We start from the raw sequence: 13,040 nt of genomic DNA, 5'->3' as shown, positions 1-13,040 counted from the left end.
TTTTTTTTTTTCCCCTTTGTTTTTTTTTTAAAAAAAAAAAAAAAAAAAAAAAAACCTTACAGCTCGACTATAGTTTTTAACTCTCCATCTAGAAGTGAATGTAGGGTCAGCCCGTGGTGTGGTTCTTAAAGTGACTGGAGCCCACATGGCTGCCTGCGGCTTGAGTGTTGGATCTGGTGACCTTCATATGCCGGGATGTGTGTGTGCATGCCCACACCCCAAAGAGGGAGAGAGGAAGGAGAGAAGGGAGAGAAGGGATTGCAGTGTGACTATCTCCATAGAGGCTGCTTTCCACTTCCCCTCTCAGTTGCTCTCTGGTGAGTTCTTATTCCCTCTGGGAAATTTTAAAAAATAGTTAATGTAAATGCTTCCTTTTTGTGGTCAGATGTCTGTCAACATAAATCTAAACACAGAGTGACCTGTGAGAAGCATGACCCAGCCAAGCATGGTGCTCAAGAGAAATGTTTATGGCATGAAGAACACGTGGCGTGTTTTTTGCCTGAGAAGGAAAAGGCAGCTTTGAACTGTTACCTTAGAGACCCAGATCCAGATGGTTCCTGTGTAGCTCTTACCTTTGTGGCCTTGTATCCTCTCACTGACTTTTGCTCCAAGGAGATCCCAAACAAGCAGTTCACCAGACTGACTTCCAGATAAAACAGAATTCCCATCCCAAATAAAGCACCTGCAAGAATGATTTAGAAATAATCACATCAGGCTGAAGGGAGGGGTAGCACACTGGCCAAAGTAAGCCCAAAGATGATGATTTTGGGCATGCTCAAAGCCGTCTTCAAGGTTACAGCAACCCGGGACCACACCTCTGGGGCTCCTCTGACGTCAGGGCAGAAATGCGCATCCCTGTTTGCACATCGATGACGCTGAGACACCCGTCTGCTCCCGCACTGAGGACATGGCGACTGTCTGCAACACAGGTGAGACAGACATGGTGGCTTCAGAATGGACTGTAGATCGGGGTCCCCAACCTCCAGGCCACAGACTGGTAACCAGCCTTAGTACAAAGTGATACTAATAAATATAACACACGTGAATTGCCCGCCATTCCCTGTCCTAGTCTGTGGGAAAATCGTCTTCCTCGGAACTCGGCCCTGGTGTCAAAAAGGTGGAGGAACACTGGTTTAGGTTATTCTGAGATTGTTTTGAATCTTGTGGCCTACTCACTGTGACTTTCTTTAAGCTCTTTGTACTTAAGCAATGACTATATTCTTGAAATGCTTTTGTTTCTGAGAGACTGGGACAAGGGGACCCTCTGGTAGGAGTTTATTTACTGCTTACATATTTATGTCTAATGAGCTGAGAAATGAAGAACATCCAGTCCTGTTTTCTGCTAGGTACAAAAGCACCTGAATCCTGGCATGAAACAGCCTTAGCTATAGGCTAAACCTCTTATTAGCAATTAGTAGTGTTTTTCCTTTTACATTTTATTATTTTAGAATTCCAACTTGGTATCAGCATATTAAAGAGGGTATTGCCTACCTGGGCTAAAAGCAGTATCACATACAGTCCCCGAATGGCATGGAATCTGGTGCAGTAAGGTGGCCGTAGTCAGGTCCCAGATGTTCACTGTGCCTTCTTTGGTGCCAGAAACCAACAGTGTGCTCGCTGCATTTAAACTGATCGTGTCTACCTAAGGAAGAAAGCCCACGCAAGTCCATTAGATTTACAGTCACTGGCTGTTGCCCTGGGTGGACTCCAGTACGTGGTCATGAGGAAGATAAAACTACTGTGCAGTGTGCTGGTGTAGAAATGGGGATGCATTTTACTGCCCTCCCATAGAATGCTCATTCATTCATTATTTTCTAATTTGCTGTAGGGTACGTGTGCTCACAGGAGAAAGAATGTGAGCAGCAAGCCACCAAGTCCAGATTTGAACCATGGTCGGCCAGTGCTAATTTATTTGAAAATACAAATAAGTTCTTCGGATGCTAGTAAACAGGGGAAAGGAAAGGCGACGTATTGCTATGGTAAGTAAAGTGCTGTTTTAAAAGAGAGTGAGACTGACAGCCTCGGAATAACTACGGGAATAAACAGTGAGGGGCCAACCTGCATGAAGCTCAGCCATCAGGACTGAGGGGCTCGTGGGTGCGGGGCTCCTCACTGAGTATTTCTCAACCTCCACTAATCTGGAGACCATGACGATCAGGCATCCATTCCACTTCAGAGAAAAGGCAGTACTTACTAACTACACTGGCATGCAGCGCTGGGACAGCCAGGAGAAGGAAGTATCCTGGGGCCCTGCCTGCGGGGCGTGTACACTTGGCCAGGCAAGACTGCAGCCACTGTCCCCGAGTGCTGACTCCTGGACGTCCAGTCCCTTCCTTCTTCCGGGTCAAAAAAACATGGACAAGGCGAGGTGCCATCTTGTTGCCCAGAGAGTTTAGGGAACTCAAATATTCCATGTCATGCTCAGAAATGGATACTTTCATTAATCTAGGTGGATGGTACTTAAGTCTGAAGATGGGCAAAGAAGCAAATTAGAGGGAAACGAAATAAAACCTAAATTGGGAAAATTAAAGGGCCAACCTAAAGAGCTGAAATTTAGCCTATTATCTCCTCTAATAAGAATTAAAAAACAGCAAAGGAACATAAAACTAAGAGCTTGCCTGCCCCTGGGCCTAAGCTCGGCTCTCTGCAGTTTGGGGGCTGGTACTCACACTGACATCATGTTCCAAATCAGCCAGCAGGTCAAATTGGTGCCGTTTGGTGCCTGGCATCTCTGCAGGAACGCCAGACCACACCTAGGGCAGAACCCACCACAGGTTATTTTCAATTATCTAAAGTAACATTTCTCACAAGTATAGGAAACTCTCTTGACCAACTTCCATTTAACATACTTGCCCATATGGATAAGCGAATACCCAGCCCTCCCTCTGCCCTGCCGAGGCCTGCACTTGCTTCCCACTAGCAAGAGCCCGCTTAGAGTCCATTGCTGGATTGTGTCTGTTTCCATCACTTGTGCTTTTTGTAGAACTTAGGGGATTTTTTTAAAAATTCAATTTATTATTGTTACTTTTTAAAATTTGCAGTAGAGCACATATGTTCACTGGAGAGGCAGAGGAAGAGAGAGAAAGCCATCAAGTCTGGGACTCAAACCACAGTCGATGATGTGGGGAGTCCAGCACCTTAACCACCAACCCCACGCTGGCTCGTAACTTATGGGATTTAATTGGTATGTGAACTAGGGATACGAGGGGGTCTTCAGCAACTTCATGGGAAATGTATACTATGAAAATCTAAATAAGTATTTCCATTTCTTTTTGCACCAGAATGAACTCAGACTTTAATTCCATCTTTCCACTAACTTTTTGAAGCCCCCTCAGTTGGAGTACATAAGCGCTGTTATGTTTTGAGAACACTTATTCATGTTTCAAGAAGACTGAAAAAGGAAGTCACTGAACCAGCAAGGGGCATGGTGGTTAAGGCGCTGGACCCCCACCTGCTGAAGTGGTTAAGTCCAGGACCTGGCATATGTGTGTGCATGCCCAAAATCCCAGGAGGAGAATGGAGAAGAGATTTCAATGTGGCCATCCTCCCTAGAAGGTTATTTCTCATTTTCCCTTTCTGTCTCCTTTTGTCTGTCTCTCTGGCAAGCACATAGGCCCTAGGAGAAAAACCGGAAAGAAAAAAATTTTAAAAAAGGAAGTCACTGGGAACAGCAGTTAGCATAATGGCTATGTCACTGGACTCCCATGTAGTCGACCACAGTTCGAGTCTTGGACCTGGCGGCTTAAACTCACACCATGCGTGTGTGTGTGTGTGTGTGTGTGTGTGTGCGTACCTAAGATCCTGAGAGGAGAATGGAGGAGAAGGGATTGCGGCATGGCCATCCCCTCTGGGGGGTCATTTGTCGCTTTCTGTCTCTCTTTCTCTGTCTTTCTGGTGAATGCAAGCAGAAACTTCCACAAAAAAAAAAAAAAGGAAAAAAAAAAGGAAGTCACCAAACTTATTAAAATTTAGATATAGGCAAGTAAATTTATTTGAAAGAATGGAGGAGAGAATTCTTGAAAGAATTCTCATGGCTGGGACCAGCAGTTAGCGTAATGGCTGTGTCGATAAGACTCCTACGTAATCGGCCGCGGTTTGCGTCCCGGACCTGGTGGCTTAAAACTCACGCCGGGCGCATGTGCGTGCGTGCCCAAGATCCTTAGAGGAGAATGGAGGAGAACAGATTGCGGTGTGGCCATCCCCCCTGGGGGTTGATTTCTCGCTTTCTGTCTCTCTCTCTCTCTCTGTCTGTCTGGCGAGCGGATGCGCCCTATAGCAAAAGACCTCTCCAAAAAAAAAAAAATTCTGGGAATCAGCAGTTAGCGTAATGGCTATGTCGCTGGACTCCCACATAGTCGACTGTGGTTCATGTCCCGGACCCGGTGGCTTAAAACTCACGCCGGCCACGTGTTGTGTGTGCCCAAGATCCCGAGAGGAGACCGGAGAAGGGATTGCGGCGTGGCCATTCCCCCTGGGGGGTGATTTCTCGCTTTCTGTCTCTCTCTCTCTGTCTGGCGAGTGCATTCGCCCTATAGTGAAAACTCTCCAAAAAATAAAAAATTCTCATGGCAACTGTTTTTACATAAATGCAAACTGGAAACTGAAAATGATGACTACTGCTATGGTTTATATAGGAAAGGCCAAAAAGAGTGGTCAATGAGTGAATATGCATGCACTTGCATGTTTTGAGTTTAAATAAAATGTAGTATTTTAGTGATTTCCTCACTTTAACCTGAAACTTTCTGAATAACTGCTCCATTAGTAGTTCCAACCACATCAGATAAGAAGGGCCGCTATTGTACGTTTCTGTATGAGTCTGCTCTTGAATGACTGATATCTAATTATTCACCCCCAACTGAATACACAGCATAGAAACAGTAATAACTCCCTGTTATATTTGGAGGTGCATACATTTTTTAAAAAATACAGTAACATTCAGTATCCTTAAATACCACTTACACATTTTGTGAAAAAGAGTTAAGTGATTGAGTACATTAACAATAGGTAGGTTAACAGTTCATAATATTTGTATGTCTAAACATTTTAAGTTAAAAATTATGTATTAACCTTCACCGTAGAGTCCCACGACGCAGAATATAGCCTGTTGTCATGCCAACAGATCTTGCTAACAGCGTCATGATGTCCCATTAACGTGTCTTGGCATCTTCCAAATGCTATAGAATAAAAATAGCTAAAAGATAACAAGAATGATTAAAACAGCATTCCAGCCTTATGTTAAGACTCTAAAACACATACTCAAGAAACATTGTGCGGCTTAATGCTTCTTTTACTGAGGCCCACTGGAATTACCAATTGCCATTCTCATGTTATTTAATGAAAATTTGAATTTAAAACTAGGAATTTCCAGGTCTGGCTCATCCATGTTTTCACCTCAATTTAAAACACGGAGAAAAGTAGATGCCATTGAAGAAGTGGTGACATTTAAATCATCGCCTTCACACCACATCATCTCCATTACTTGTTCTGTTTATGAAACCATTCTGTTTGTCCCTCACACCCACAGAGGCAGCTGTGCTGCACTAGAATGACAAAGGCATGTACACAGATACATACATGTTGTTATCCCATGAAGAACTTAGGACAGTGGCATCTCCTGGTAAAAGCAAACAGGATGATAATGCCTGAAATGCAAATGAGTCAACATTAACAAGTCGTAATGGTGGTAAACCCTAACGCAGTAGTACTATCTTAATGTTTCCCTAAAAAGTAATGCTCAAGTTCTCTTTACGGTGACTCTCCGCACACTAACCCAGGTTCTCAAGTAGCCAATTTCAGATGTGTGGGTTCCTGCCTCACGTAGGAAGGAATGTCCCCATGTGGCCGGTGTATTCGATCTTGCCTGACCACGTAAGGGTACTGATGGTCCTCATCGCCCAGGGCCAGTGGGAGTCTTATTAACACTCCAGGTTAGGAAACGCCTGACAATGAAAATGCACTCTGGATTACAGTTGTAAGTGGTAAGAAAAACTTCCAAAATTCTTATGAACTTTCTTTTCTTTTTTTTTTTTTTTTTCTGGAGAGATTTTCACTGTAGGGCGCGTGCGCTCGCCAGACAGACAGAGAGAGACATAGAGACAGAAAGCGAGAAATCACCCCCCAGGGGGGATGGTCACGCCGCAATCCCTTCTCCTCCATTCTCCTCTCGGGATCTTGGGCATGCACGCACACGCGCCCGGCGTGAGTTTTAAGCCACCGGGTCTGGGACATGAACCACGGTCGACTACGTGGGAGTCCAACGACATAGCCATTACGCTAACTGCTGGTTCCCGAAAATTCTTAAGGGAATTTCAAAATCTTCTGGGTTTCTATTAATTCAGAAGAATTGGTTTTATCATCTTAGGTATTTCACAACTCCTAAATGTATGTTATTTGAGTTTCATCTAAGCATTTAATGTTAGAACTTAAAAAGGGAAAAGATTTACTGAGAAGTCTACAGATGGTCTCTCTCATTTTTTTAGGCTAAAAATGAAATCACAATAATACAAGAAATAGATAACCTCAAAAAATTTTTAATTGAATTTAGAAGTAATCTGAGGGGTACCAGTAGGTGGCGTGGTGATTAAGGCACTGGATTTTTCACGTGACTGATCGTGGTTCAAGCCCTGGACCTGGGTGTGTGTATGTGCATGCCCAAAATCCTGACTGGAGAATGCGGGAGAAGGGAATACAAAGTGGCCATGCCTGTGGGAGGGTGATTTCTCACTTTCCCTCTCTCTGTCTCTCCAACAAGTACACATGCACTATGGCAAAAAAAAAAAATTATAATAATAAAAAAAGAAAAGAAAAGAAAAAAAGAAAAGAAAGAAAGGAAGTAATCTGAGGTATTCTATAAAAACCACACAGAAATAAAACTCAGTTCTTTTAGGACAAATGACAAACTACTATACAAATTTCTATCATAACACTGAAATGAACTTACCATATTTGAAAATGATATACTTCTTTGTAGCATTTTGGATTCTTTAGAAAACATCTTCAAGGTAGAATCTAATTCAATAATGAGAAAGCAAACACATAAGGAAGATTTCCTAAGCCATTACAGATGACAGAGATTGGTCATCCTTCTTGTACCTGGAGGCCAACAGGCAGATAATCCTACAGAGCACTCCGTGTAGACAGAACTAGATGACCTAAGGCCTGATCCAACACCCAGATCCTATTATCTTTAATTCCATGAAAGGAAATCAGTTTAAAACCAGCACAGACATGATACCCTTCTGACATTTCAGCATGCGTGAAAGACTTAATTCTAATAACTGATAGAAGCTAAAAGTTAAAGAGCAGGAAAACAGCAATTTTAATATTAAGATAGCAATTTAAATATTAAATATATCTTGGCAATAGAAGTTTAAAAAAAAAAAAAGCTCACTTTCAGTGTGATACCCTTGTACTGAATCGGTATTTACAGATGAGAACCACCAACTCTCTAAAGAATAATCAAGTTAAAATGTTCAAACTTAAATACCTTGTCTAATAAGGAAGCTCTAAAAGTGTACCAAAACAACCTAAAACAAACAAGACTCACAAATTATAGTTCTCTAATGTGCTGCAAGCCTTCCCTATTTGATACATAACAACCCATTTCCTACCTTGTAGATACAACACGAGACACGATAAAATGTCCAAATGAGCTTTAAATCATTTCTTCTTGTAGGAAAGCAAAATTCTATAGGCTAATTTTGGTAATACCTATACTCAGTGTGTGACCATGAGCCTAAATAAAACATTCTCCACCACTAGCCTTGAAAATAAACAGAATCAATACGCTATCATCTGAAATTTTCCCAGAGGGGGATAATCAGCTGGGATTGTTTTTGCAGCCTAATTCCGACTCGGTTAGACAATTCTGAGTGTTCACCACAAAGTCTATTTAAGCTTTTTAATTTGGTGTCCCCTACAGAAAACCGTCAGTCAGGTGTTTTCCTCAAGGTAAAAGATCCCTCCATGGATAAGAGGGAATTGTGTTAAAAGCTGCAGTGAGGACGCTTAGAGGTGGTGGTCTTGGGAGCCCAGTCCCCAAGCATGCTGAATTATCTAGGAAAAGATGTGCATGAGCCACACATACAAGTCAGGGATACAAACGGAAAATCTAAATGTGAAAAGAAGCAAATGGAAAATAAAGGCTTTTTAATTTTTTTTTTCTTAACTCTCCCCTTTACTGTGCAAATATCCCCACAAGGAAGGAACTTGATGGTCACTAAGCCTCAGGGGCTGGAAGCCTGGCCGCTCCTAGCACTCAGTACACAGAGCCATAGAAGCACAGTGAGCTAAGGATTTGCCAATCCAGCCAGAAGCACAGGCTTTGCTTAAGGACTGAGCTCCTGTGTGGTGCTAGAATGCTGGCAGACCCGGCAGGGGGCGATCCTGGCAGAGCTCCCTCACTTTCTATCAGAGCGCCACCTCAGTGACCCTGATGTGGCCCGGTGTGGTCAACTCTCACTGCATTTTCTGTGCTTTATGGGGAAGTCTGTTTTAAGAAATCTGAGTACCATTTTTTTTTGGGGGGGAGAGGCTTTTGCTATAGGGCGCATGCGCTTGCCAGGAAGAGAGAGAGAGAGAGACAGAGACAGAAAGCGAGAAATCACCCTCTGGGGAGGATGACCACGCCGCAATCCCTTCTCCTCCATTCTCCTCTCAGGATCTTGGGCACGCACACACACATGCCCGGCGTGAGTTTAAGCCACTGGGTCTGGGACTCAAACCGCGGTCGACTGTGGGAGTCCAGTGACATAGCCATTATGCTAACTGCTGGTTCCATAAATCTGAGTAGCATTTCAAAGACCTTAAGATAAAGATGCTATAGAGCAGTTTCCCCCAACCTTCCTGGCACTGGGGACCTGCCTTGTGGAAGACAATCCATGGATGCGGGTGAGGTGGGGTGGTGATGGGAGGTTGGAGCTGTGGCAGGGGGTCAGGACCAGGATGATCCAAGCATACCACATCTATCATGCACCCTATGTCACCCACTACCACGTTATAATATGCAATGAAAAAAAATCACACAACAATAGGGTTTGTGCTCCCGTGAGAATCCAGTACCATAGCTGACCTGACCGGAGGCAGAACCCAGGCGGTAACACGATCCGTGGGGAGCAGCTGCAAACACAGAGGGAGCCTCCCTTGCTCGCTGGCCACCCACCCCACTGTGTGCACTAGCACCGGTCTGTAGCTTGGCCCCCAGCAGGCCGGGGAGCAGCACTAGTCAATGGCCTGGAGGTTCGAGACCCGTTGTTCGTGACAAACCCAGATAATACAATCATAGTCATAACCCTGACTTCCTCTAAGTGTTCAGATGGAACATTGTTTCTTAACTTAATGGATAAAAAAGAATTTCCTGTGATGATGATTAAAGAACAAGTAGCTTCATTAAAACAGCTCCGGGGCCCAGCCATCGTAGCCTAAGTGGTATAGCACTGCTATACGAGGCTGGGGCCACATGGGAGGCCCGGGTCTGCTTCCCAGACCAACCCGAACATGGCCAGGCACAGGGGTACACCTATAAACTTAGCTAAGTGGGAGGCCAGGGTGGAGGGTCTCAACAGCAAGACTGTCACAAATAGCTCTCTCTCTTCTGCCAGACTCACTCTCACATGCATACATTAAAAACAAATTAAAAACAAACAAAAAACAGCTACAAACTTTGTCAAACTGTCATCTTACTAAACCAGGACAGCTAAGATAATTACCCTTTTTATTCTTTTTTTTATTTTATCATTGTTTTCAATTGCCAGAGGGCACGTGTGCACCAAAGATTAAAAAGGAGAAAGTACTCCTCAGTGGGGAAGGGTCACACAGCAATCCCTTCTCCAGCTCTCCATCCTACTGAGACTGTAGAAAGACATGCATGCACGACCAGCATGTAAGATACTGCTCTTCTGGGAACCAGCAGTTAGCATAATGACTATGTCGCTGGACTCCCTCGTAGTAGACCGTGGTTCGCGTCCTGGACCTGGTGGCTTAAAACTCACGCCAGGCGCGTGTGTGTGCATGCCCAAGATCCCGAGAGGAGAATGGAGGAGACGGGATTGCGGAGTGACCATCCCCCTGGGGGGTGATTTCTCGCTTTCTGTCTCTATGTCACTCTCTGTCCGTCTGGCGAGCGCATGCGCCCTATAGCAAAAACCTCTCCAAAAAAAAAAAAAGATACTGCTCTTCTTACATCCACACCTTCCAGAGCACCAACCCAGCACTCTGAACCTAAGAGGGACAAGACATACTTTAATTATGTATTGTGCACACCACCAAGGGAAGCAATGGTGTGTACAGTAAAAGAAGTATTTTGCCTAGTTTTAACCTTATTTTATTTATTTTAATTTAACCAGAGAGGGACAGGGTGAGAGAGAGAGAGAGAGCAAACTACCAGGTCTGGGACTCGAACCGTGGTCAGCCACATGGGAATCCAGCGCCCTTAACCACCACATCACCTGCCACCCCACCTAGTTTTATGTTTTTGATTTTTAAGATTAAGATAGCTAAATTATAATGTACTATTAAGATATAGCTGTCAGTCATATCAACCAAGTATTTCAGGGATTTTTTAAAATTTTGATATAAGAAGGACTTTAATAAGATATCAATTCAATTTTGAGCTAAATCCTACCAAAAAAAAAAATTCCAAAGAAATATACCCTGAACGACAACACTAAAAGGCTAACAGCAAATCTGCATTTCCACGTGCGTACACATCAACGCACTCACATCACACCATGGCTGACACAGCCCTGGCTCATCTCCCACCGCCCTCCATGTGTAGCCTCCTCTAAAGCAGTCCTGGCAGGACGAAAAGGCCACGACCCAGCAAGGCCACGGGAAAAAGCCCTTTCTGTCCTATGCCCTCCTTTTGGGAAACTTCATCAGCAACAGAAAGGCGCTGCATTTTGTCGTTGGCACGTAACGATGGAATTTCACATAATCTTCCACTCGTGAATTCCTTAGTTCGTTTCATGCGGAGGCGCGGCACACACAGTACAGTCCCTGCCCGAAAGCCTAGAGACTGGGACGCCTTGGGATTCTGACTAAACCTCTCTTCAGGTGGGAAAGCTTACCTTGCGACGTTGTAAAGACTGAAGAGCCGTTGCAAGAGACTGCGATCCCAGTGACGGCCCTGTTCAAAAGCAAATTTTGTAATTAACTATCGAGCATGTGTTAGGACGCCTGCTCTGTCTCGAGTCCTCGGTCTCATTTTACCAATCCCTTCATGTTTTCCTACATGCCAGTCAGCTGGATGTGCCCACACACCCATGCGTTACCAAGTCATCGCTTGGCCATGGTGAACTTTGCACTGGCTGTACCCTTCGGCTAGAAGACATCTCCACTCTTAATTTCTCTCGTGGCCAAATTGAATGTTCTCTATAATTCTGACAATTTCTGACTGTTGGGAAGCTTGTTCAACCCCACCTTATTTGACTATCACCAAAATAACTGAAATCCGATCACTTCACTTGCTTTGTTACTGAGTCTCAGGTACTTAGCATCTATTAGGTGGTGATACGATTGTCTGCTTCTAGCATGTTCTCCTAAAGTTTCACTCGTGTCTTCCCTGCCTTGCATTGCAGGGTCCTTTCTACATGCCATTTAGAGAAGTTGATAAAGGGAATGCTGTTACTAGGACAGTGAAATACTTGTCTCTTTTTAGGGGGTTCTGAGCCCTGATTCTAAGGTAGATCAGCACATTCAGGTCCACCAGAAGCCCACAGTGTCCGTGTCACCAAAATGTCAGGCAGGCTGCTGATGGCCTTGGTGCAGGACAGGGGACCTAGTCTCGGACTTGGGTTTTCTTTCTGTAGCCAGATGGACCAGGAGAGATCAGGGCTTCTCAACCTTCCTACCAGAGTGGATGGATGTGCTCAATGACAGAGAACAGGAACATCCCGTCCCGTCTGGGCCCAACAGCAAGCCCGGGTCCTCTGAAGTGCAGGCATCATTTTTAACATTAACATGAATTTCCCATGTTCTCTTTTTCTCTCTCTAAATATATATACAAACACACATATGTATGTGTGTGTGTGTGTGTGTGTGTGTGTGTGTCTGTATCCATGTTTGTTATCTTTTTTTTAATTGCCAGAGCAGCTGCACTAGCCAGAGAGACAGGAAGAGGGAAAATGCTCCCCAGTTGGGTGTGCTCACGCTCATCCCTTTCCCGCCATTTCCCATCTTGTCAGGATTTGGGGAATGCATGCATGCCTGACTGGTTTCTGAAGCTGCCAGGACTGGATGTGAGCACAGTCAGCAATGCGGGATGTGGATCCCTTAACCACTAGCTACAGGGCTGACCCTTGTTATAATTTTTTTTTTGAGAGGGATTGCGGCCATGCTGCAATCCTTTCTCCTCCATTCTCTTCTCGGGATCTTGGGCATGCATGCACACGTGCCCGGCATGAGTTTTAAGCCACCGGGTCTGGGGTGCGAACCGCGGTCGACTACATGGGAGTCCAGCGACATAGCCATTACGCTAACTGGTGGTCCCGTTATGATTTTTTTTAAAGGTGCACTTCCTCTGACGTTCTCAGTAAATTCAACATTTTAGGAGGACACACTATACTCCTCCCATCACTACACCACCAAGATTTGAGGGGTCGGGTACCCCAGTTTGAGAGGCACAAAACCACTGCAAAGTCCATCTCGCACTCCGGGATCACAAAATGCTGAAATGTCAGCCTGGTCGGCCAACCCAAATCATTTTGTGCCAAACTTCCTCTTTCTACATTGACCTCAAGTGGCGGATCATTGTAGGTATTTGGGAAGGACAAAAACAACAACAAGGACACTGGAAGGAAACTTTCTTCCTGGATTTGGCTTAGACTGGAACTTGTGCGAGGACTACCGGCGGCTGAAAGGAAGCACAGAGACATCTTACTCTTTGTGGATTTTATAGTGCTCGTGTAACTGCAGTTTGGTGATGTTGTTCCAGGCCAGTGTTTTGCTTTCTTCCGTCAGGTCTTCGAAGGACTCTTCACCTGGAGAAACTACAGTGAGTTAAGTGAGTCACCTCCAGTGCTAACAGACAACAGCAGCAGATG

The 13,040-nt window shown here is 44.6% G+C and overlaps 1 protein-coding gene across 1 annotated transcript in view; it reads right to left on the bottom strand.

The window, feature by feature from the left end:
- NSMAF (neutral sphingomyelinase activation associated factor) overlaps positions 1 to 13,040 on the bottom strand; it is a gene marked incomplete at its 5' end in the record, with an annotated part of 59,215 nt that overhangs the window by 1,549 nt on the left and 44,626 nt on the right. The window contains 9 exon segments of the mRNA XM_014589925.2: positions 573 to 682; positions 816 to 918; positions 1,492 to 1,642; positions 2,670 to 2,753; positions 5,068 to 5,191; positions 5,575 to 5,642; positions 6,941 to 7,008; positions 11,067 to 11,125; positions 12,878 to 12,986. Of these exon segments, the coding sequence (XP_014445411.1) occupies positions 573 to 682; positions 816 to 918; positions 1,492 to 1,642; positions 2,670 to 2,753; positions 5,068 to 5,191; positions 5,575 to 5,642; positions 6,941 to 7,008; positions 11,067 to 11,125; positions 12,878 to 12,986 (876 nt within the window).

The sequence above is a fragment of the Tupaia chinensis genome, unplaced genomic scaffold (genome assembly GCF_000334495.1).
Source record: "Tupaia chinensis unplaced genomic scaffold, TupChi_1.0 Scaffold000046_3, whole genome shotgun sequence".
Lineage (NCBI taxonomy): Eukaryota > Metazoa > Chordata > Mammalia > Scandentia > Tupaiidae > Tupaia > Tupaia belangeri.
Note: the sequence above shows the minus strand (reverse complement) of the source record. Positions and strands in the feature narration are given on the sequence as shown.